Genomic DNA, 24,384 nt, shown 5'->3' with positions numbered 1-24,384 from the left:
AATATCTTACAGTTTGTACATCCTTTTTGTATCATTATTTGTAACATACTGTACCATCCACCAGTAGAGCCATGTCAGCACCACTGAGTTCCGGTGACAATCGGTATATTGATGCTTTTCATGTCGATTAGGGCCACACTCGTCTGGATGTGCGAGAGGAGCCGGTGCTGTTTCCCGCAGGCTTCCAGCCCTTCGCTCTGGTGCAGTGCCAGCCTCCCGCCGTGGTCACTGCCCTCAACCTGCACTCAGAGTGGAAGCTGATTGCTTTTGGCACCAGCCACGGCTTCGGCTTATACGATTACCAACAGAAGAACAACGTCCTCATCAAGTAAGGAGACATAGAGAAAGAGAGAGAGAGATAGAAAGTTTACTGAGTTTGCTCTCTCCAGAGGCTCCTTTTATCAAAGCATGCATAGATAAAGTTCTAAGTGTGTGTGTGTGTGTGTGTGTTTAGGGACTGTCTGTACAAACAGGAAAATTAGTATTTATCAAACAGGCACACACACTTCACACATTGAGCAATGATAAATCTCAGCTTGTGCACTCACAGGCTCATTTACATACAGACACACCCCCCAGAATGCCAAATCCGGTCAACGCATCCTGTTGAAATTCCCAGCAGCAATTAATGTAGAGTTGCTTGTTGTGGATAAAAATAGAAAACAAGATAAAGACAAAAACATTACACACAATGAAGTTAAGATACTGTAGTGTCCCGGGAGCAAATGTGAAGGAAAGTTTCCCAGCACGCACTGGGGCAAGCGAGATATCAGTCTTATTTTGTCCATGTTCCTGTCTTATTGTTGGTTGGTGTTATTGTACTTTTACATTATGTTCTGTAATGTTTTTATGCACTTGTCACAGGTATTTTGCTGCCATATGATTAGTTGTTAGGAGTGAATGTGGCTATTCAGTGAGTGATGTGATGTGCACAGTTGAGCATCTCTCTACCTGGATCTCATATATGGCTTTTCTACATATTGGTATGCAGCCTATGCATATAACAGATAAGCACTTATACAACTGCCTCACTCAGTATATCCTTGGTATAATCAGACAAGCGCTCCAAACCCACACAAATGAACAAAAACGACAATCATAAATAAAAATGCTGCGGACATAGCGGCAGGTGCAACATGCATAAATACATCAATCAAACAGCCTCACATTGACACCAAGGCAGACATCACCGCCATATAAAGCAAATAACAGTAGGTGACCACAACCACACACTTACTAAAGCAAAGAGAGAGCCTGCACTTTTTTTTTGCACACCTTGAAGTGCGCACGTGCAACACAGTGATTGTTGAGGTTCTGTCCTGGACACTGGGTTAAGCCTGTGATTCCCATGGCTCTGAGTCAGGGTTATGTATGCCAGCAGGTTCAGTATTTGTGCACCTGTGCGTTCATGTGTTGATCTTTGCTCTGCTCTGTAGGTGCACCCTAAACCCCAGTGACCAGCTGGCCATGGAGGGTCCTCTGTCCAGAGTGAAGAGCATTAAGAAATCCCTTCGACAGTCATTCAGAAGAATCAGACGCAGCAGAGTGTCACTAAGGAAACATCATGTCAACAACGCTGCCAAGGTAGATCTACACTACCTCTCTGCTTATCTCTTCATCCAGGCTCATAGAAGCATCGCTGAATGAGTCAGATGTGACAGAGAGTGGAATGCACGGGTTCTTCCGCGTTCTTTATTTCTGTGTTATATTAAACTTTGCTCACTTTTTTTTTTCTTTGAAATCTGCATCTTGTCTCTGAGCAGCTCCAGGAGGCCAATGCTCGCCTGGAGGCTGAACTGGCAGAGATGGAGCTGGCTCCCGTCCAGAGGAAGATCGAGGCTCGGTCTTCAGACGACTCTTTCACCGGTCTTGTACGGACGCTTTACTTCGCTGACACCTTCCTCTCAGACAGTGAGTTACACCATCAAACACTCAACCTAGCCCATACACAACACCAGAAGGTCACACAATCAGATAAGTGATGTTTTTCATTCACACCTCCTCATTTCCTCCTAGGTTCACACAACACACCCTCCCTATGGGCAGGGACCAACGGCGGCTGTGTGTTTGCGTACATGCTGCGCCTCCCTCCTGTGGAGCACAGAGCAGACGAGCCGGTCACCGCACAGCCAGGTGAGAAACATATGATTTTCCAAACGATTTCATCATGTTTCCACATCTCTGTCCTGTAGTTCTAACGTCATCTACCGTCTGTCTGCGCCCGCTTATTTCCAGCAAAGGAAATCCAGCTGATGCACCGCGCTCCTGTCGTTGGTATCGTGGTGTTGGACGGTCAGGGGGCTCCTCTTCCTGAGCCATTGGAGGTGGCCCACGACCTGGCTCGCTCTCCTGAAATGCAGGGCTCCCACCACCTGCTGGTTATATCTGAGGAACAGTTTAAGGTCAGGATCACACACACAACTGACATGACCCTAAGAGATGATAGATAGAGCTGATGGTGGGGTGGGGTATTTTCAAGAACTGATTTCCTGAAAAGGTTTTGTTTCTAACTATAATGGAATGAAATTGTGGGAAACTGAGCTCACAGTGTCTGGTGTGTGTGTGTGTGTGTCCAGGTGTTCACCCTGCCTAAGGTGAGTGCTAAGATGAAGTTGAAGCTGACGGCCGTGGACGGCTCCAGAGTACGGCGGGTAGGCGTGGCCTGGTTCGGCAGCAGTCGGTCGGAGGACTACGGCGAGAGCGGCCTGGTGGTCCTGACCAATCAGGGCGACCTCCACGTGGTGTCGCTGCCAGGAGTCAAGATGCAGGTTCAGCACCCCTGCATCCGCAGAGAGGACGTCAGCGGCATCGCTTCCTGTGTTTTCACCAAGCATGGCCAGGGTAAAAACAGACCTTAAATCTGAGTGACATCACAACTAGTTTGCAGCCAGTCTTGGCTAAGAACATGTTCTTTAGAGATCCTAAAGACACAAATGACTGTTCTGACTGCACTTCTCATATATCCTTCTTTGTATTGTTGTCTTCCCTAAGGTTTCTACCTGATCTCTCCATCTGAGTTTGAACGGTTCTCTCTGTCTACCCGCTGCGTGGTGGAGCCTCGCTGTCTGGTGGAGGTCCCTCTTCATTCAGGCACATCCACCCAACACAGAGCACAGCCTGACGGAGCTTCATCTGCTCACAGGTATACACACTTTGAGTTTCCTATTTTTTTTAAATTGTAGAAAGGCGTCATTAGTTTTGGTACTTATGAGTTTTTGTCGTCCCTGTTCTTTTACAGAAACGCCCGTCAAGAGAGCGAAGACGCAGGTAAAACATCTCTCAAAGGCCTCAGAGAATTACTAATAGCAACAAACAGCATCATACTTAAACATGCATGTGCCATTGGCTGATGGAATACTACATGTCCAGATGTAGTGTTCTGTTTGCTGTTGTTTAACTCTGTGCTTATGCTACCGTGCTGTCTTGTCTACCCATCTGTTTACACACACACAAACACACACAACGTTGTTGTTGTTTGTGGCTGACTGTACTGACGTGTCCTATGCTTGCTGCCTGTGTGTTCCAGAAAGCGCAGCTAGACGTGTTATGGAGCATGCTTTGCTGAATGACGAGAGTGAGTACTCGAGAGAGAAAGACAAATGTTGGATCATACGGATATAGAAATATCATGACTGTTATCTGAAACCTTTAAAGTCTCGCTTCAGTTCGATTTGCAACCTGTGCTGCCTCTCCTAACTGGTATGTCAGCTTTCTGCTCCCATTGTCGGCAGACACACCCTCATCAGCAGGTTGGAAACCTGAGCAGTGTTTACCAAACCCATCATCCCATCGCATGATTTGTACAGCTTCCCCTTTGAGCCCAGAAAGCTGGATCCTAATGTGACCGAGCTGCTGCTGCTGCTGCTGCTGCAGGTCTCAGGTGTGAGAAGTGTTAAGAACACCAGTCAGTTACAATCATGTTCTGTTTCTTTGCAGAAGTGCTCCAGGAGATCCAGAAGTCACTAGAAGGAGACCAGACGTAAGTATCAGTATCATGATTCCTCAGAGGATCTAAAGATTGGCTGGACTGACTTTTGCTTCTCAATATATTGGGCATAAAATCTAAAACCAGTATTCCCTGTGATGAGCTGAGTTTTCATGTCCCAAGATATGAATACTGCTTTAGAAGATATCTCACCAGTGTGTAAAAATGTTCAATATTTGTCATAAATTTAAGAATAAGTGTTCACTCTCGAGCTTTAGAACAAAAAAAACAAACTTTCCAGCTTTTCTCAGAGCTTTCGCCCACAAGTCACCATTGACCTACTGAGCTAGAAAGCTCCAGAAAAAGTTAGTAAGATTTATTTTTTCAAGCCACTGCTTCCCACGGTGAAGAATGAACTCTCATGCTCAATAAGTCATAAATGTGTTTCAAATAAAATGATTTCAGTCTAATGCTGCATTCACATGATGTGGGAGGGAAGATGGTGATGGGAAAGATTCCCATATTTAGTTCACATCATCACACAATGTAAGATAGTAGCTGTCGTTCTTGTCAACAGGATCAAAATACAAACATACACCCAAACAGTACTTTCAATTTCTAAAGCTGGACTAATCAGTAATTTAATATTAATAATGACTGTGTGACATGTAAGGTGACAAATAGAAATATCAACTTTTCAGTTCCCCTCAGCTCTACAGAGCTCTTTGTGCTCATTGTCAGGGTTCTTCTTTCCCATAAACTCTGCTCTCATCACCAAACAGCAGACAGACACAGTTAGCGACTAGCTGGTGAACATAGAGGAGCTTTTAGCAGCTAAAGAGCCAGATATTTTTCTCAGGAGCAGGTGGAGAACATCACAGACCTAAAAGAGAGTGAATATTGGACTTATATTCATCAGGTGGCCTGAAACACAACACAAATGAACTCCAGTGTTGTTCTGTGTCTACTGGATGACTGAATAGGCAACTGTTTCCTAACACTTTAGCTATAGCAACTTTTATAAGGTAGTAATATGTCAGTGTTCACAGCTTGTTCCACTACCTTCAACTGGCCAAAAAATACATGAATGTAGCTGTAAAAGATGATCAGAAGTAATACTACCAAGCTAACAAATTATTAGCAAATGATTCATTTGGTTTATTAGAAATTAGAAATCCCATTTTGGTTGAACTTTGATCTAAAGGTGAACATGGACACAGTGTGTAACCAGTCATGTTGATGGTTTTTCCACAGGTCATTCCTGGAGAATAATGTGAAGAGTGCTGTCGCTTGAGAGACGTTGCTGGACAGTGGAGGTGAGGAAATAGTGGCACCTTTTTCCTGTAATATTACTACAGACTATCTGCAAGTCTTAAAAAGCACTGAATTGAGATTGCTTGAGAAAAAGCCTTACAAGGTATTAAAAACTTAAATTTCATGTACAAATGATAGCTGTGGGCAGTAAACTTAGCTCTAAAATGTGTTTGTATGTGTTTGCGGGCTGTCAGAAGCTGATGTGACATTGAATGGGAAAGTGTCAGTGAATTATCATTATATACTGCTGGGAAGTACTAACAAAAATGTGACATAGTAATGAAGAATTCTAGGCCATATTGTTGCTCCTGGGTTTCCATCCTTCTTTAATGTATGATTGTGAAATAAGTATAAATTTGAATTCTGTGTGGTGTTTAAAAAAAAAAAAAAAAAAAAAAGAAAAATTGCAAGCAATGGAAAATAATGTGATTTTTAGAAAATGACTACCAATGTAGAGTCTCATATAATCACTTCCTTGGATAAAAATCATACTGCGAAGAAACAACTATATTTCAGTGCTAATTTTTAAAATGTATTTTCTGAACATGAGAACCATGGGCTCAAAGTTATATAAAAAAGAAAATACTGTACTTGAGTTCCATTTATAAGCCTTTTATTAAATAAACTTTCACCTCAACAGTCAATAATGCCATTAATATAATTCCATTAAAATAAAAGTATAGTTTCATTTCCAAAGTGCTTTTTTTTTAATGTTTTTGGTAGATTATGTCCATCTTAGCTGTCTGAACAACATCAGCTTGTATTCTTCTGACTAACTGAATGCAAACCTCATTTGGGAACATTTGTTTAGCTCAGTCTATGGCATCATATCCTCCACTTAAATCCTTGCTGATTGCGTGCTGCAATGACGTAACATGAAATGCGACAACTGCTCCAAATCACAAGCGGTCTGTTAATTTGGCCATTTCATGTGGAAAAGTTGCGGTAATTTTTCTAAATTGCGCTTTCTTGCAAATATTGCAGAGATTTCTTGAATTTGTGTTAATTATTGTAATTGTAAAATTACAATTTCCCGGAGGGACTATTAAATGGTCCTTTTAACTAAAAAGTGACGTATGACTGACAGTTTGTTTCTGTTGTCTGTCCTCAGAGTGAACTGACACGTTAATGATCATGAAGCATACTGCAGTCCTGTGGCAGCTCTCGTCTCCTGCCTGGCTGCCAGAACAACCACTACTGACCCCTGACCCCTTGCCTCAGTGACTGACCTCCCCACTGGCCCCTCGTAGAGACACCAAAGGGCTCTTGGCAGTAGCGTGCACTATGAGCACCACCAGGCTGCTTGAAGACTCACTATCTGCTTGATTCCACCGGATGCGTCTGCATCACGTTCTGGCTGCTACGGCAAAACAGACAAAAAAAAGAAAGCATTAAACTACATAGCCTGCTTACCCATAGTAGAAGCACAAAAATCAAGGAAAAATGACCAAATCAACAAAATCAGAGCAAGTCATCAATATCAGGCAGGCAAAACACTCTGCTTCTGGTGGGGTTTGAAGCCATGCAGAGGACGGAACAAAACCGCGACACTGCCGTGCCCGGTGGAATCAAGCAGTAACGGTTACAGACAGAGGGTGAAGGAAGAGACACCACCTGTGCCTAAAGACCACACACTGTACACAAATCCTCACAGCATGGTCACAACCATTTAACCCAAAGCTACATGAAGCACATTCCTCACGTGACCAGTGCCAGAATTCATCACACAAAAAAAACTTTGATCCTCGCCAGCATCAAACCAGCATCTCACATCTGCCATGGATGCCACTTGTTGAGGCTGTTTGACTTAAATAGCAACCATACCCACTTCATTCAGAAAGCCTTTATCACCACCAGCCTTTTGGACTGCCAGTGGACACAGTTTGTCCAATCACCACGCTCTGTCTCTGCTGGACATCTCCCCACATGGACATACAGCTGGACGGAGTGCAGGAGATGATTTGAATTAGGTTGATGAAACTAATGTGTAGCTTCAATTTTATGTGATTTGTGCCTGTTTTTTTTATTTGAAGAAACCTCCAATCTAAACTGTGGAAGCTTATTCTGCCATAAAAAGAAGAAAAAAATGGATGGAAAAGTCAAAATAATGAGATACTAAGTTAATGTTTTTACTTTTTAAGTCAAAATATTTAGATGGTGAAAATTTGGACTTTCATAATTGTTACTTGGTATTTAGCATGATATAATTTTGAATTTATATTTGATCATTTTGACTTTCCACCATAATTTTACTCAAAATTCATAATTTTTTACTTGGTAGTCATACTTTTTTGTGATTTTGACTAATTTTCTCAAAAGCCATAATTTCCACATAGTATCTTATAGTTTTGACTCAGTAACTTGGTTTTGGTTTAGTAAATCTCATACTTTTGACTAAGTTTGATTTACTATTATAAATGTGACTCCAAAGTCACTTTTATTTAATATCTTGTAATTTTGACTTGAAGCAAAAAATTCTCATTTTCACTTGGGCTAAAAGTTTGACGTAATATCAGTGTTTTTTTTATTTTTGTCATTCCTTACACTTCATCTATTTTTTTTTCTTTTCCTGGCATTAATGGGCTTCTATACTATTCAGATGAACTATCAAGGGAAAATATTTTTTTGTGATGCCCCAGAAGAGAAAAAAAAGATACAAAAGTTGTTTTATGTATATTGAACCACACATTTTTTATTTTTCAGTCATGATTTAACAAATTAGTAATAGAGAGTATGTTGTACCCCTGCACACTGCTAACACAGCCCTCTCCCCTCCCGTCCACTTGATAAAAACTTTGTAACCGGCCATAGGTACTTCTCCACTACTGCGGAGCTCACAGTGCTGTACTTTTTTGGGGGAACAGTTTCTATGGGGTTTGTTTTTTAATTATTTTTTATGTAAACCATTTTTTAATGCCAGCAATGAATAATGTAATTTAGGAATGTAATTGTAAGCTATTGTAGTGAAATCTTTTTAATATATACAGTATGTATGTGACTCAGTCTGTACCTGTGGGCCTGTTGTAACTGGGGTTGGCTGCTATTTAGATCGTACAAGGAAATATTTTGGTACTGCGTCTGAGAATGCCGGAATACTATTTTAGCCTCTGCCTAGAATATATTTTTGTAGTGAACTGATTAAGAACCCTAATTTTTTTTGATTTGTAATTTCACACTACAGTTTTCTTGTGGATAATTATATGTTTTTTCCCAAGAATGAATGAAGTGTCTGTTTTTATTGTCTAAATACACTGACATGTCTTTATTTTGTAACTGTTTGTTTTCCACATCTCATCATTCCTCATCCCAGCTGTTCTGCAAAGAAATCCATGACAATGTATAAATGTGGAATGTCTGCATAGTCCACTGACAACTGGAAATAAGGCCTAACATTTAGACTCCCAACCCATCATTTAGGCCTGTCTGATTATATTCCAAAACTCAGCGCTCTCTCTCAATTTTTTCTTTTTTTCTCTGAAACACCAGCTATAATCTTGGTCATTGTGATCCACAGTGCCCCGGCCATCTCTGGTGAAGTGGATAAAGGAGGGATCAGTTGTCATACATGCCCAGCCAAGAGTTTTGATCATCCATTATAGAATGAGGCGCTTTGTTCACTAATTGCCTCGAGCCACAGTGGCTTTGCTGCAACCTGAGCTCTCTAAGGACCTGGCTGAGGCTTGGCTAGCTAACAGCAGCAGCTCTGTTAGAGGATGACCCTGCAAGATGAGTCAGTCATTTGCAACCTGGAGATGTTAAAGGACCAGTGTGTAGGATTCAGTGGCATCTAGTGGTGAGGTTGCAGATTGCAACCAGCTGAATACCCTCCCCTCCCCTTCCAACCGTTTAGGAGAACCTACAGTGGCCACGGAAAACGGGAAAGGCCCTCTCTAGAGTCAGTGTTTGGTTTGTCCATTCTGGGCTACTGTAGAAATATGGCGGTACAACATGGTGGGCTTGTGGAAGGGGACCTGATCTCTGTGTAGATATAAAGGGCTCTTTCTAGGTTAACAAAAACATAATTCTTAGTTTCATGGATTATACACTAATTAAAACATTTATTATGTATGAATATTATATTCCATTTCTGCCAAGTCTGTTCCACTAGATGCCACTAAATTCTACCCAATGCACCTTTAAATGAGCCAGAAAATGGGGGCTGGATGCCCCGGACTTAAACTATGAGTTTGCTCAAAGAAACCCAACTCAAGATCCACCTACTAGCTCTTTCCCAAGCTTTGAGTCATATCTCATGGTCTTCACTAGCAGGTAAGGTTTGCTTAGCTACTACAGAGAGGAATCTTATTACATGCAGTAGTTTTTATGATTGCATCCAAAGCACTTTTAGGACTTCTTATCTCTGTTGGTGTCAAAGTTAAGCTAAATTGGGTTCCCTGGTGGCAAAGTGCTGACCATGTAATCTCCATGTCCCTGAGTCAGTCCAGCTGGGGACCTCTGTTGCATATCCCCATTTCACCCCAATCATTTCCTGTCTGCCTATACTGTCTACTCTCTAATAAAAGCATAGAAAATGCCCCAAAAATACTTAAATAAAAAAGTTCCAGATGAAAGCTCCGGTAAGGCCAGTAAGTGGACCCTGAGATACAGTAGGATTGTTTAGTCAAACTACTATTTCCCAGGTCAAGACTGAACTTTAATGCTTAATGATCCTGAGGTTAAAGTTCTGAATCTCAATTTTTGTTTGAGGCTTTTACATCGATATGTACTGCAGACAGCTTCATTTCTGTCTCCAGAAAAGGAAAGTGTTTGGCCTGAAAAAAGAAACAGCTTTGTTACTTTTGCTGTCTTTTTGTCATGGTGAAGCATTGTCCACTGAGCAAGGATTTATTCACTTGGATCTGAGTAGACATTCATAGGGACACCATTAGCAAACACAACTCAGTAAGTAGTGATTTGGTGATTAGCAAGTGAAAAGAGGTTAAAATCAGGCCAACATTGGTTTAAAGAATATTATTTAAATATGCAAGTAACTTGTATTATCAGCATTTCAATGACTATTTAAACAGGAAGCAGATCTTAACTATACATTGAATTATAGTCACTGTTATGCTGTTCTAATGACTGAGTTAGCTGATATATTTAATCTAGAACTCTTTAAAAAAATAAATTTCACCCGAATTTAACATTGACACTTCTGTCTTTTGACCTAGATATCATCAGATCAGTGCTTACTGGGAAGTGAAACATCCAAGAACAGCACCCAACTGAAGACTATATATGAAAAGGACCATGATACTGTTGATACAGTATATATAGCTGAACTGTTGATATCAGCAATAACAGTATATAAGTGCTGATATCGATACAACACAAAACCACTGATGTGAACCTCATGGTGACAGGATTCATGCTGGGGAACATGACTTGTACCACATTTCATGTCAATCCTGTAATTGTTGACATATCTCCCTCTGGATCAAAGGGCTGGTCAATGAGTCAAAAGAAGAAAAATGTTTCACTGTCCAAATACTGGCCTGCACTGAGGTATTGACAATTTAGAAATGAGGCCACTCCAGCATTCCAGCATGCACTGACGGAATCTCCCTCTCCCAGGGGAAAAAGCGAGGTAATGAACCCTTTTCTCTCTCCTCTCCCTCTCTCCTCAATCAGCACCTATTGTTGATCACTCCAAGCAGCACCTCTCACCTTTCCTCCCAAGCATTCACCAGCTGGCCATATGAAAGGCAGCAGAGCTGACCTGCCAGATAGAGCTCAATTATTCAAAAGCCACTTTGTGTTTGTGTGTGCGTGTCGGTGCACGCCAGCTCACCTTTGTTGATGGGGGCATTGTGTGTATGCATAAACCACATGCAAACTTTTGTCGGGTGTGTATTGCATATGTGGCTGTGTGCCTTCCTGTATAATGTTAGTGGGTGGGATATCAGTGTGTAACTGCCCCTCAGTCCTCCTAAGCATGGCTACATGATTGTATCAGTGACACCAGCTCTTGAGGACAAGCCGGAGCACTTTGCAGCCCCCCAGGCATGCCTGAGTTTCACCTGAGAAGCCTGGTAAGCTATATTACACTGAAATGAGCTCTCACTGCTTTCCCCCCAGGGCGCACAGGCTATACAACTACATGTAGGTGGATCTAAAGATAGCCTTGCACTGCTGTTTAGATTTAACCTGCAGATAAAAGCTGTTCTTTGCCATTACAAAAGAAAAAGGAGAGTTGTTTTCATCCAGCATGTGAAGAACTGTCAAAAGATTGTGCATGAATTTTGATTCAATGTGCTTTTGCTTCCTTTCACTAAACTGATTTATTGTCAAGTTTGACTTGATAGAGATGTATTACAGCATCTATATCCTAGCACTGACTGTTAGCTAAAAAAAAATAGGTCAGTTGTGACTGAACTAGGTCTGACCTGGGTGTCTTTATCCTGAGAACAAGGATCAGGGACTTAAAGTGTGAAACCTGGTCTAAATGCTGATGGATTGAGCAAAGGACCTGGTTTCACTGAGTTTGACAGACATGTTACTCAACCTACCGCCCATGATTGTTCATTTTACTGAGTGGATAACTTATCTTTCAAAGTGTGTCATTGATAAATATTTATTTTCTTATGCCAGACTACTGAAATCTGTAAATGACGTCTTTCCATTGTATTCATCAGTATGATATCAAATGACAAAACAAAGGAAATGTTTATGGTTATGTTATTCTGCAGGTAATGTCAACACTGAAGAATTGATAGCCATGCCGCCCGTCAAGTCCCAAGGTAGAGCAAATGCCACGAAGCAGAAAGCAGAGGAGGTAAAAAAAGGAAATCATCAGAAAAATGTGAGGCGAAATTGTTCCAAAGCATCCCAGCCTCCCTCTAAAGTGCCTAATGGGAAACAAAAAGGTAGAGGGAATGTACCTAATCTGGAGGACGAAAAGGCAGATGATATAAAGAGTAACAGAAGGAGTAACACAGATCAAGGAAAAAAGAGAGGGGCAGAACAGAAGCCACCACAGAAACAAACAGGGATCACATTAAGAAATGGGAAAACAGCCAATGGTAGATCACAACCCCAACCCGAGAGAGACAGTAAAAGTACAGGGCGCATAAACAAGACCACCAAACTCAAACCTCCAAAAGCACCCACGACAAAACAAGGGAGGATCAACAAAAAGCACCCCGCCAAGCCTGAATACAAGAGAAGTGATAAAGTGACAGAAAGTGAGGAGGAGGAATCAGAGAGCGATGCAGGAAGCTCAGTGGAGGCGACGGAAGAGGAAAGTAGTAATGATGAGAAGGAGGAGGAGCGGGACAGTAGCAAAGAGCCAACTGAGACACAGGAGAGTGAGGAGAGCAGTAAGGAGGAGGCTGAGGTATCAGACACTCAAAGAGATACTGAACAGACAGCAGACGAGGAATCAGACAAAGAACTTGCAGAAGAAGCCAAATCCAGAAGTCACTCTGAGGTCGAAACGGTCACATCCAGTGAAGAAGAAGTGGAAAAAGGGAAGGAAGTGGAAGTATCTGAGGCAGTCATCAGTGATAGGTGTGAAGACAAGGAGATAACCCAGGAGGACACGTCTGAAAAGCCAACAACTAACAAAGCCTGTAGACGACGCAGACAGACACCACGTCCCCCAAAGCCTGCACAAGAGCCAAAATACAAGATGTTTAAAAAGACAAAGGCAGATAAGCAGGCTGAGAAGGCAGAGAAACAGAGGGCCAAAGCAGAAAAACAGAGGTTAGAAAAGGAAGCCAAACAAAAAGCCAAGGAAGAGAAAAAGAACAAAAAGAAGCAACAGAAAGAGGAGAAAACCAGCTCTGCAACAGAGGAGATTCCAGCACCAAAAGAGAAGAGCCAGCCACTTCAGTTAACCAACAAAACAAAAAATATCAATGAGAAAGGTCCAGATCCAGATGAGGAAGACGAGGAGGCAGAACCCACACTGACTAAAGCCATCAAAGGCCAAAACAAAATGATGCTTCTCAAAGCCAAAGGTAAAGACCTCAAAACCATTCTGGAGCCTGAAGCAACAAAAGAAAGCCGGCAGGAAGCTGGTGGTGGAAGTGGTGTCAAAGGGCAGCCCCAGAGCTTGCTACTGGGGAAGGTCAAGATGGCGTCTCTACGACACAAAGCAAATAAGATATTAGTTAAGCCTGATGAGGAAACATCAGAAAGTGAGGCTGTCGATGGGAGGTCCAGCAAACCAAAGGAACGTTTGATAGCGCGAAGAAAAGGTGTGACCACTCTTCGCAGAGTGTCCGGTTGGATTCAGATGAAAATGCCAAGAGGGTTAAACTTGAGGAAAAAGCTATCTGCTTGGACCAAAGCTATTGGGGTCTCCCGCTGGCTCTCCCATCGGGCCATAAAACAGAAACAAGGCACTAGAAAATCCAAGGGCAATGTCCTCAAACATCGGATGGCCATGAGAGTTGCCAGTAAAACCAGCCTGGCCAGTAGGAAAACAAGGACCTCCTCTGAGGACAAAATGGCTAAAGAAAAAGCCGGCCTCCAGGGAAAGGCTGGAGGGGAAGAAGCAGCACCAGCTGGGGAAAAAGAGGTAGAGGCTAAATATGCTGTGGTACTCCCCAGGATGAACAAACTGGGCAAGGCTAAGACAACCCAGGCACCCCAGGCTGCCCCTGGACCTTCTACACCATCAAGCACCACTGAATCACCAGGAGAGCCCACTACCTCAGAACCCAAACCCCCAAAGCCAGGTGCCAGGCTCGTGCTTCCTGTCAAACCAGATCTCAGCCTCCTGAAGTCCATCAAGAAGCCCTTGCCAGGAGGGCTCATATCAGGCGGAGATGTGGCAGAGAGGAGCCCTGGGTCCAGTGTTGGTACCGCAGCGCAGGAAGGTTCCTCCAACACTGAGGATACAAACAGGAGAGCTGCCTTAGACAATCAAAATGGAGTCAGTGTGCTACAGGCTGCAAGAGGGAAACTGGGCCCTTCCCAGATCAATCTGACCAAGATCTCCTTATCAGGGGGAATAATTGGTGCCGGATCCACTCGGGCCAAGGGGCCAGACCCAGAGAAAGAGACTGCAGCTGGGATACCCAGGTCCAGCACTCAGCCCCTTTCAAATGGGGAGTCAGGTGCTGTGATGCCAGGTGTACGGTCTGTGTATGAAGAAGAGGCAGACAGGGAAGTGGCCCAGCTGATGGGTGAGGGGGCTATATATACCCAACCAGAGGTGCACTGGGCTGGGAACCCACGGATGAGTGGAGACCCTCAGGTATGTGAGTTTTGGTAAATCTACTTTTTGTGATAGATTGGCAGAAATACGGGTATAAATAGTAGTATGAAACACATTTCAGTTACTTAAACAATTCTTAGTGGAACAACTATAGAGTACCTCTAGTGTTTCAAGTTGTGAGAAACACTGATTTAAATCAATGTGTTTTAAATCAATGTGTTGATTTAAAACACATTGATTCCTTTATGGTGAATCATCTGTCTTTTCTGTGTGGGGTTCAGGACTGGCTGCGTGCTGAGAACCTGCTGCCTCATCAGACGGTTGAGAAGCTAACCAAGTGGACAGTCTATGACGATGGGGGCCAGGCCAAGACTATTCCAGCCCACAATGGCAGGGGTCCCTGGGAATCAGATGACCCCACCCAGGAGATGCTGGAGAGTCGACTAGTCAGTACACAGGTAGTAATACTCAGCAATCATCATTACACTCCACAGTCCATAACGTGTTGAACAGAAGGAAAAAACGCTCATAATTTAGCTGCTCTCAGGTCTGTCAGATTGAACATGACACAAATTTTCTGCTCATGTAATCCACATGCATCTGACTCCTGGATTAGTCACCAATGGCCATTGTACCAATTGTAGAGATGTTAGCTGTGACTAGCCAGCAACATGGATTGTCAAATATTTTATATGCGAAACTAACGCCAAAGTCACTGTGATTCCTCAACTGGGTTATATGAATTTCCATAGCGAATTTCATTAAAATTTTAGTTTACAATATCTTTACAATATATCTAGCCTGAGGGTGGCACTAGAAAAAAAGTGTCCAAAATGGAAATGCATCTTTCTCTCATTTTGTTGTTTTGTGTGTTGTGAGTACATCCACACCGCACTGTGTTGTTGTATGTAAGATTGATGTTTTTTGCTGGAGTTTTCATGGTACATTTCTTGAATTGTTCATTGTTTTGATTTGTATCATCCTGGATGGGTTGGATGGTTAACCACACCTGTCGCCATGGAGCCTATCATTCTATTGATGGGTAAGGTTTTTAAACATTTTGAAGATCGGACTCTGCTTCCTCTCAAGGATAAAAAGTGGACCAAAGTGATTGGCAAGGGGAGATTGAGCTGATGATGGTACTAGGTGAAAGGTCAGGGCTTCACTCTGTGAAGACGATTAAATATCCATACCAAATGTCATTGCAAATGAGTGAGTAGTTGTCTTGATGTCTTGCTCAAAGTGTTGGACAAACGCCCTGACTATCTGACAATTCTCAATCACTGGGTCTTGTTGCAAGCAGAGGAAAGACCTCACACCTTGACTATCATCCTTGTTACTGCAACACAGTACTGGTGAGCCTCAGCATTTGCCATTTTACCAATTTCTCACGCGACCCTGTCAAATTGCATTGTCCTATGCACCATATTAATCCCAAAAAGACAAACATTACCTATAGTTGTGTATAAGGGTTGGAGTGTCAGCATATCAGTTCTATTTCATCCCTTATAGCCAGTGTATACACAAGACAACAATACATAAAAGACTTGCTGCTGATTTATTTATTTCCCAGTCTGTGCAGAAACAATAGAGCATACAACACACCACAGCACGCTGCTATGAGATTGCAAAATATCAGCTATCACATCACTCCACCACTGCAAGTGGATTGGTTACCTGCTGTGGAAAGGTTATGGAGTGGGGAGTGGAGTGGACCATAGGCAGCAGGGAAGTGCAGAAACAAAACACATCGTAAACCATAAAGGGCTCTGATGAAGCTTCATTCACTTTTTGGAAAGTGAAATCTATTTAGTGTTAGTTAGACTAGAAGATAGCTGTAGAGAGAAGGCAGAGCTGTGTGAAGTCCAGCATATTCACTGGGGTCAGCCTTTAAATGGAGTGATCCTTGGATTTGGGCTTGTGTCCTCATACAGTATCTGCTCATGTCTTTCTCTTTGTCTTTCAGGTGGTGATGCATGGCAGCGAAAGACCTGTAGAGGTGGATGAGGTGGAGGATCTGTCCCAACTGGAGTGAGTTTACACACACACGAACAGTACCTACAGTATAATTATGCACACTTTCAACCTGTTTGTCCAATGTTCTTAGAGAGGTGTGTGAGAGCTCTGTGCTTCTGAATCTAAAGAAGAGGTTTCACCGTGACTGTATTTATGTAAGTTATGTAAGTTTCATTACTATTCTCATCTTTTCATATTTCATATATATATATATATATATATATATATATATATGTATATGTCTTTTTTCATATATTGTATATGATACAATTTATAAAATACGCTGAAGCATTTTAATGTGAAAAAGTTTCCTAATATGATTCCAGCAACATTAGATGTTTGAAACAAGTTGGTTTGCAAATGGACATCACCAATTTTATACATAAATATAATGGTTAGAACTACTTAACCTGTAAAAACTGTTGTATGATCTCTTGTGTTGCTCTGGAGGAGCTAAAGTCTGGGAAAATAACTTTTGTGATGTCATAGTGATGTCATCAGGGTTATTTCGGCTTGGGCTTGGAGACTACATTTTTAACAAAAAGCCTTTGTGAAACTAGGGGGATGGAGTTTGAAAGATGTATGCCTACATATCTCAGCCTCTACTTATCAATTCCGATCATTCTTGTTTTTTTTTTATCTTTCTTTCACGCAACTTTATGAAAGTGCAATGCTAAATTATTTGTAAAAACTAACTCAAGAGCAGCTTACTAGCTATTACAGAAGCTTTCAACTGCTGAAATTGACTTTGAATCCATTAGTAAATGGATCCAAGCTGACCACTTAACTATTACTGCTTTTACAGAGCTTTCAATTGCATCACACTATCTTTATCCAGAGATTTTCTGGAGCTCTCCCTCAGAGGACTGAGTTTGCTTTAACTGAACCAAAGAGCAAATTCCACCCACTGAGGAGACGCAGTTGAAAGCTCTTGAAAAAGCTAGTAAATCGAATCATATATCTTTTTGTCTTGGTTAGAAATTTCCTTCAATGCTGCATGATAGCCACACAACCATCCAATAGTGCACTACCACAACTCAACAACTGTTGTTTATGCAAGTACTTAGCAATACCTGCCATCCTTGCTAAATGAGATTTTCAAACTTGTTCATTTCTAGAGTTAAATTATTTATTTCTGTGTACATATTCACTGAAAGCCTGTGTCATTTTTTTTCCCAGACTTACATTGGAAACATGCTATTGTCCATTAACCCCTTCAAACCGCTTAATATCTACACAGAGGAGCTGAGACAGAAATTCCAGGGCAAAGAGCAACATAGAAACTCACCGTGAGCTAACACTTCCCCAAACTGCTATTCAATAATCTGCTTACTTTTTATTACAGCATGAGTGTCATATAAGGTGTCTCAACCATCAAAATCAGTCTTTCACGTTCTGTTGTATTCTGCTTCAGCCATGTGTATGCCATAGCTGATGCTGCCTTCAGCCACTCTCAGGTTTCCACACAGGAGCAGTGCATCATCATAAGGTACAGGAACATCAATTTCACCTATGTTATTGCCTACTTCTGTCCAGTTTGCACCAATTCGGAGTCTTATTGTTCCTGTCTATGCAGATTCTCAGGATTTCACCAAATCCCCTAACTAACAAGTCTATGTATCCAAAGCCTGATATTTCTCTGTGCCATAGACTTCCATTGTTGACCTCCGGTTTAGGTAACATTTGCTAAAAACTACCATGGCCAGCTGTTTTAGGAAATTACTGAGACGTTAAAAATGAAACTATATATTCATGAACCCCTTTCAAAGCTTTATTTGTTCAGGAAGGAAGTAGGAACCAAGGGCCTTGATGCTAAGTGCCACAGACTAACACATTGTTGATTTGGGTCTATTCATGAGGGATGTTGACAGTAAGAAAAATATAGAATAATGTCAGCCGTATCCTTAAAAGGCAAAGACATGCATATCGATAGACTGGTCTGTCAGTCAGCCTGTAAAGATTTGTACCATATGCGCTGAGGACATGGGATTTGAACAAGAACTCCTAAAAATGTTATGAATATTAATATTTTTTCACTGCATATAAGTGAGTCTACCAGAAAGCTGTGTCATATTTCAGATAATTTCTATTTCCTGTGTAGTGGCCAGAGTGGTTCAGGAAAGACTGAAGCTACGAAGCTAATGGTCCATTACCTCAGCTCCATGTATCAGGGCAGAAACGACAATCTCCGACAGGTAATTCACTGTGAATAACACAAAGGAATACCTTCATAACACCATATGGTGTTGCCATATGGCAGCAATTACTTTATCTCAATTTTAACTCTGAGACTATGTTTACAACTTTTGATTACATTTAAAAAGGAAAAAAACATTATTTTCATTTATATTTTGCAATTTCAGACATTCTGTAACTGTAATGTATTATCTGGATTATAAATTACACCACTGGAAATCATAGTCAGGAGGAATTGCGATATCCCACCCAAATTATATGTTGGTCTACTTTTGTGTACATTTCTAGTCAATAAGTCCATACAGTTTTAACAAAAATATTTTCTTCCTAGAAGATAATACATTGTAGATGCTTTACAGTACGATAATTGTAATTGTACGCAGAATTTTGTGCTATTTTTGACTATCTAGCCAGTTTACATATGTTGCTTTCATCCATACATCATGCAAGCCAGATTCTTAGGGCAGAGTTAGATCTTCCACCAGAGGAGTGAAGATGAACTAGTGGGCAGTGATGACGAGAACAGTGTTGACATGAACTTGGATTAGAGCAGTTGCTCAAAGTGTGCCATGTTCCTCTGCTTCACCTTCTCTGCAGTTCCACTCAGCTCTACAGTTACTTTTTAGCATCTTTTAGCTACTTATTTTGGTTTCACATCCCACAACTTTACTGTTTTTTCCTCTAATCACCTTGTTTCCAGCTGTTTTCAGTGAAAAAGCTGTGAAAAAACTACTGCACACTACCCGCTCAGCACCAAACAGCAGACAGACAAAGTTAGCAACTAGCTGGTGAACATAGTGGAGCATTTAGCAGCTGATGGGCCTGATATTTTTCTCAGGAGTGGGTAGAAACCAAATCAGAACTAAAAGGAGAGTGAATATTTGACTTCTATTTATGAGACTGAAACAAACTACAAATTAAACAGACTCCAAATTAATGCTAATGTTGCTCTGTATCTGCTGGATGTGTAGCCTAAATACGCAACTGACGTTTGCTACGTCAGCGTTGTGTTTACAGCTTATTCTGCTGCCCCCAAGTGGCCAAAAATGCAGGTTTAATGTACGATTTTATCAATTATGTTACGTTTTAAATGAAAAAGATTGCAAAGCATTAGGGCATTAAACTTTCAGTCCTCCATCCATTTTTGTCTTTGATTGACTTCTTTCGTCCTCTTCCTCCACCAGCCCATGGAGGTCTTTCCTATCCTGGAAAGCTTCGGGAATGCCAAAACCATCCTCAACAACAACTCCAGCCGCTTTGGCAAGTACCTCCATGTCCACATCCTCCAGTGAGTCCAAAAAATGATGTTAACCTTTTGCTGTTTTGTTGCTCCCCCAGATGTGATTGGTTACAACTGTTTTATTTGTTGACTGTTTCTCATCTTGGTTGACAGTGGGGTTGTTGTAGGGACCTCAATGTCTAAATACCTCCTTGAGAAGTCCAGGGTTGTCTTTCAGGTGAGAATGAGTGGGGTGTGCAGTGTGCTCAAAACAGACATCATGGAGGAGTTGATGATGTTCTATTTCAAACTTAATCAGGTTCAAACTGATTACAAGACACATTAAACACCACAGCAAGTGTGTGAATATGACTGTGGGACAATTTATTGTGTAAGTTATTGTTTGATCAGCTATTAGTATAGTACAGTATATCACACAACTTCTTGTTTTTACTTGTAGGAAAACGTCTAAAGTTCCTTTTGGTTTGGTTGATTGCTTTGGCTTCTTGGAAAAAGAATGGAGGCTCATTGGAGGCTCAGTTTTCTCAGCTTGATACAGGACACTTCCACCTATAAAACTGATCACATGGCTTCTTGATCCTCAGTTTTTAGCCATTGCTGAGTGGCTCTGAGGATTTTAATGTAAGTCAGTTGGTCTGTCTACCACTTTGGTCCAGACTGAAATACCCAGTATTTGGTACAGATGTTCAAGATCCCCAGAGAATGAACCCTACGGACATTGGCGATCCACTGACTTTTCACTTAGCATGCACCAGCAGGTCAATGTTTTTGATTATCCAATGAAATATCTCTATTAGAAAATTTGTAGTCATTCATGATCCTCAGAGGATGATTCTTAATGACTTTTGAGCACCCCTGACTTTTCCTCTTGCACCATGACTTTTTTTTGGTTCAGAATGAAATAATGAATGATTATATCACATGATGAATTGTGATAACTTTAATGATCCCTGACTTTTCATCTAGCATTGTCAAATTTTTAATTTGTCCAATACTTTGTTTTATGGCCAAATACGCACCTGCAAAACTAATAACACTCCAATCAGCCTCAGCTTTACTTTGGGTTTAGTGCTGATTAGCAAATGTTATCATGCTAACAAGCTAAACTAAGATGGTGACCATGGTAAACATGACCTGGTAAACATCAGAATTGTGAGCATGTTAGCATAGTTGTTAGCATTTAGCTCAACTGGGGAGCTCTACTGCATATGTGAAAAAGTAGAGTAAAGCCTTTTGTGTCTCCAGAGGGAGCTGTGTGAAATCTGATAAATTGCCTCAAGTGATGTCACATGAGTCAGCATCGGTTGAGGCTGAAGACTACAAGTTTGAAATGAAAAAAATCTGAAAGAAGTGAGGTTACCAGACACTCAAATCTCTGAACCAAACTGTTGCCAGTTGAGTTGCATTGTGGGTAATATCTCTTGTTCTACTGCATCAATTCTTTTTTTTTTATTTTTTTTTTTTAGCAAAACTGTCCACTGTGAGTCTGACAATGTTATAGGAATACAATGCTAAATCTGTGGAGTACTTTTTAAGTAAAGCCTCACAGAACCTCGCACAGCATGGCTGTTTACTATAGTCTTGTTTATTGACTTTTAGTGCTTTACTGGCATGGAGTGTAACACACAACCAAAATTTGAACATGGCTGTGTGTTTCATGATGTTTTTGTTCTTGGCAAACAGTCTTTGCTGTAAGTAGACGGTAATTAATCTGAAGTTATGAACCCAGCTGATTTCACTGTCGAGCTCTTGTCTTATTTCCTCTGTAGGCCAATGAAGAGAGGAACTACCATGTGTTCTATGAGCTGCTTGCAGGTATGAACGACTGGGACAAACAGGAGCTTTACCTGCAGGGAGCCGAGACCTATTACTACCTAAACCAAGTACATCACACATCAGTGAACACAGAACAATTTCCATCTGTGCTTTTCCCTTCCTTTTCACTCATTATACATGTTGTTCATGTTGTTTGCCTCCTGTAGGGCGGTGCCTGTGAGTTGAAGGGGAAGCAGGACAAACAAGACTTCCAGCTTTTGGTTCAGTGCTTTGAGATCATTGGTCTCCATGCTGACCAGATCTCCACCGTCTGGGCCATCCTCTCCTCCATCCTGCAGCTCGGCAACATCTGCTTCAGCTCCTATGAGGTGTGTGTGAGAGAGAGTGAGAGTCAGACTTATCAGGCATTGGTATCAAACATCAGTCGGTGTTGTTGTTTCAGAGTGAGTCCTTCGAAGTGGCTCGTATCTTCAGTGAGGCTGAGGCCAGGAGGGTCGGCTCCTTGCTGCAGATTTCCTCTGAAGCACTGCAGACCGTCATCACACACAGAGTCACAGTCAGCAACCTCTTAAGCATCTATCAATTAGTTATCATTCATATTCATGCATGTATCTGTACACACACTGATCAGCTTTCTTGTATGCAGGAGACAACCTACGACAGGATCTACTGCCCCCTGTCTGTGGAAAGTGCCATAGAATCCAGGTAAGAGAAGGGCAGGAGGGTCATCATCATTTCTCCAAATGATGCAGGCTGAATGTAAGCAGAGAAAACAGTCACAATCTTTTTAAACCATATAACATTTCATTGTTTCTGTTTGAAAAAGTTTTCTTCCATTTTTGATGATGTATTAAATCTGGTGATATTCCATAGAGCACCAAATGTAGATAAATCTGCCGCTGAAAACAATGCACAATAAATGTACTATCTATCTATCTATCTATCTATCTATCTATCTATCTATCTATCTATCTATCTATCTATCTATCATATTACAGAGGAGTACAGAAGAGACCAAATCTTATCTTGTAGTCATAACTACAAAAAATTGAATATCTGCATGAAAGTATGTGACCATGACAGCATCTTTTGAACCAGCAGTTTAATTACGAAGATAATTTGGCTCATTAAAGTCAAACTACAATGGTATTATGAATTCACTCAGTTTGTAATTATTTTAGCTATGTGACTCAAATCATTTGTATTAGACTTACATATTACATTTGATAGAAAGGTGTCACAGGCTGAGCTGTGTAAACCTTGAAAGACAGAAAAACAGAATCAGTATGAATTAATTTATGCTTTTTTTTACTTGTATATTTCTTAAAAAACAAAAAAAGAGAAGACAAATCAGCAAGTTGGTGTTGCATTATTCTAAAGCTGTGGGACTTGTGAGTGTGAGAGATAAAAAAAATGTTAAAAATTGAAGCAGCAGATACTGATATTTCCTCTTTTATGGTTCAAGATCCCAAAACACTGGATCCTACATTTCCCACAATGCTGTTGATAGTGTCATTGTCCCTTGCTTCATGTCTTTTAAAGTTATCATCTCCAAGACCAATCCTACATTTTGTTTCAGACTGTTAAAGCTCCTCCAGAGCCACAGAAGAAATTATACAACTGTTTTCATACACTGAGTAGTGTTCTTCATGACAAAACTGATCTTGATGTATAAAATCAGTGGAGTGTCTGTTTAAAGGTTTGTGTTTCAGCTTCCTCCTCTCCTCTTCCTCTCTTACAGAGATGCCATTGCCAAAGCCTTGTATTCAGTGCTGTTTGACTGGTTACTGGAGCAGATCAATGACTGGCTGAGTCCCACAGAGATGGACAGCACTGTGGGCATAGTGGACATCTACGGGTTCGAGGTTGGTATCCAGCCTGTTCTGAGATCTGAAAAACCGAATTAAATAAGAATGTGCTTGTGGCATTAAATGGGACTTCTTCTGCAGGACCTGGGAGTGAACAGCTTTGAGCAGCTGTGTATCAACTTTGCCAATGAGCAGCTGCAGCACTTTGTCAACAAGGCGGTGATCTCTCAGGAGCAGGTCAGTGGGAAGTAGGATAGATACATGAAGATCAACTGACCTGTAGGGGATCACTCTCATAAAGTCGCCTTTTATAAAGTGTTTAAAAGTGGGTCAAGAGGAGTAACATAAAACTACATGAAGAATATGAGGAGTCAGCTTAAATTCAACTTCAGGCAGAGCCTTGGCCAAAATAACAAACCAACCAGTCCTGAGTAGAAATAAAACCACAATATTAAACTACCAAAATAAAGATAACACTAAACCTAACTCCCTAACAACTCAAAAACAGGAGAAAAGAATGAAACAAAAATGGCAGCCTCACAGAGCTTCCTGCTTAAATACAAAAAACATAAACAAAACAATAACTTAAGATGATGTATAGATTGTGAACTGAAATTTAACAGCACTACCCTTCTTACATGAACCTGGCAACAACATACACCAGCAGCTATGGACTAAATCCTGACAAGATAGCTCTCAGTACACAAATACTCTGAGTTGCAGGCAGCACAAAGTGGCAAAAATGCCCAGAAGTGCAGTTCCTCAGCTCTTATATAACCCCAGATGGACTGTGATTGGCTGCAGGTTGCCAAATTGTGACAAATCCCTCTGGTTCTTTATCTCTTGATCTTATCCTCTTCCAGCATGACTCTATGTTGCATCTTTAGTTTACCACTCAGATTGGCTGTTTGACCACTAACGCTCTGGAAAAGGGCTGTAGGGC

The 24,384-nt window shown here is 41.3% G+C and overlaps 2 protein-coding genes across 4 annotated transcripts in view; both read left to right on the top strand.

Annotated features, from left to right (window-relative positions):
- The window catches only part of llgl2 (LLGL scribble cell polarity complex component 2), a 30,102-nt gene extending 21,642 nt beyond the window's left edge, over positions 1-8,460 (top strand). For 2 of the 3 annotated variants that reach the window (XM_067575647.1, XM_067575648.1), the window contains exons 16-27: positions 132-328; positions 1,437-1,584; positions 1,764-1,911; positions 2,017-2,133; positions 2,236-2,402; positions 2,577-2,841; positions 2,992-3,142; positions 3,239-3,267; positions 3,527-3,574; positions 3,937-3,979; positions 5,180-5,241; positions 6,351-8,460. In XM_067575647.1, coding sequence (XP_067431748.1) covers positions 132-328; positions 1,437-1,584; positions 1,764-1,911; positions 2,017-2,133; positions 2,236-2,402; positions 2,577-2,841; positions 2,992-3,142; positions 3,239-3,267; positions 3,527-3,574; positions 3,937-3,979; positions 5,180-5,219 — 1,353 coding nt within the window. In that variant the 3' untranslated portion in view covers positions 5,220-5,241; positions 6,351-8,460. The remainder of the gene's footprint in view (positions 1-131; positions 329-1,436; positions 1,585-1,763; positions 1,912-2,016; positions 2,134-2,235; positions 2,403-2,576; positions 2,842-2,991; positions 3,143-3,238; positions 3,268-3,526; positions 3,575-3,936; positions 3,980-5,179; positions 5,242-6,350) is intronic. The other variant, XM_067575649.1, reaches the window with a different exon arrangement.
- A 15,089-nt stretch (positions 8,461-23,549) lies between these two features.
- The window catches only part of myo15b (myosin XVB), a 37,894-nt gene continuing 37,059 nt past the window's right edge, over positions 23,550-24,384 (top strand). The window contains exon 1 of the mRNA XM_067576294.1: positions 23,550-23,678. Coding sequence (XP_067432395.1) covers positions 23,565-23,678 — 114 coding nt within the window. The 5' untranslated portion in view covers positions 23,550-23,564. The remainder of the gene's footprint in view (positions 23,679-24,384) is intronic.

The sequence above is a fragment of the Thunnus thynnus genome, chromosome 20 (genome assembly GCF_963924715.1).
Source record: "Thunnus thynnus chromosome 20, fThuThy2.1, whole genome shotgun sequence".
Lineage (NCBI taxonomy): Eukaryota > Metazoa > Chordata > Actinopteri > Scombriformes > Scombridae > Thunnus > Thunnus thynnus.
The sequence above is the reverse complement of the archived record's forward strand: the minus strand, read 5'-3'. Positions and strand labels throughout refer to the sequence as shown.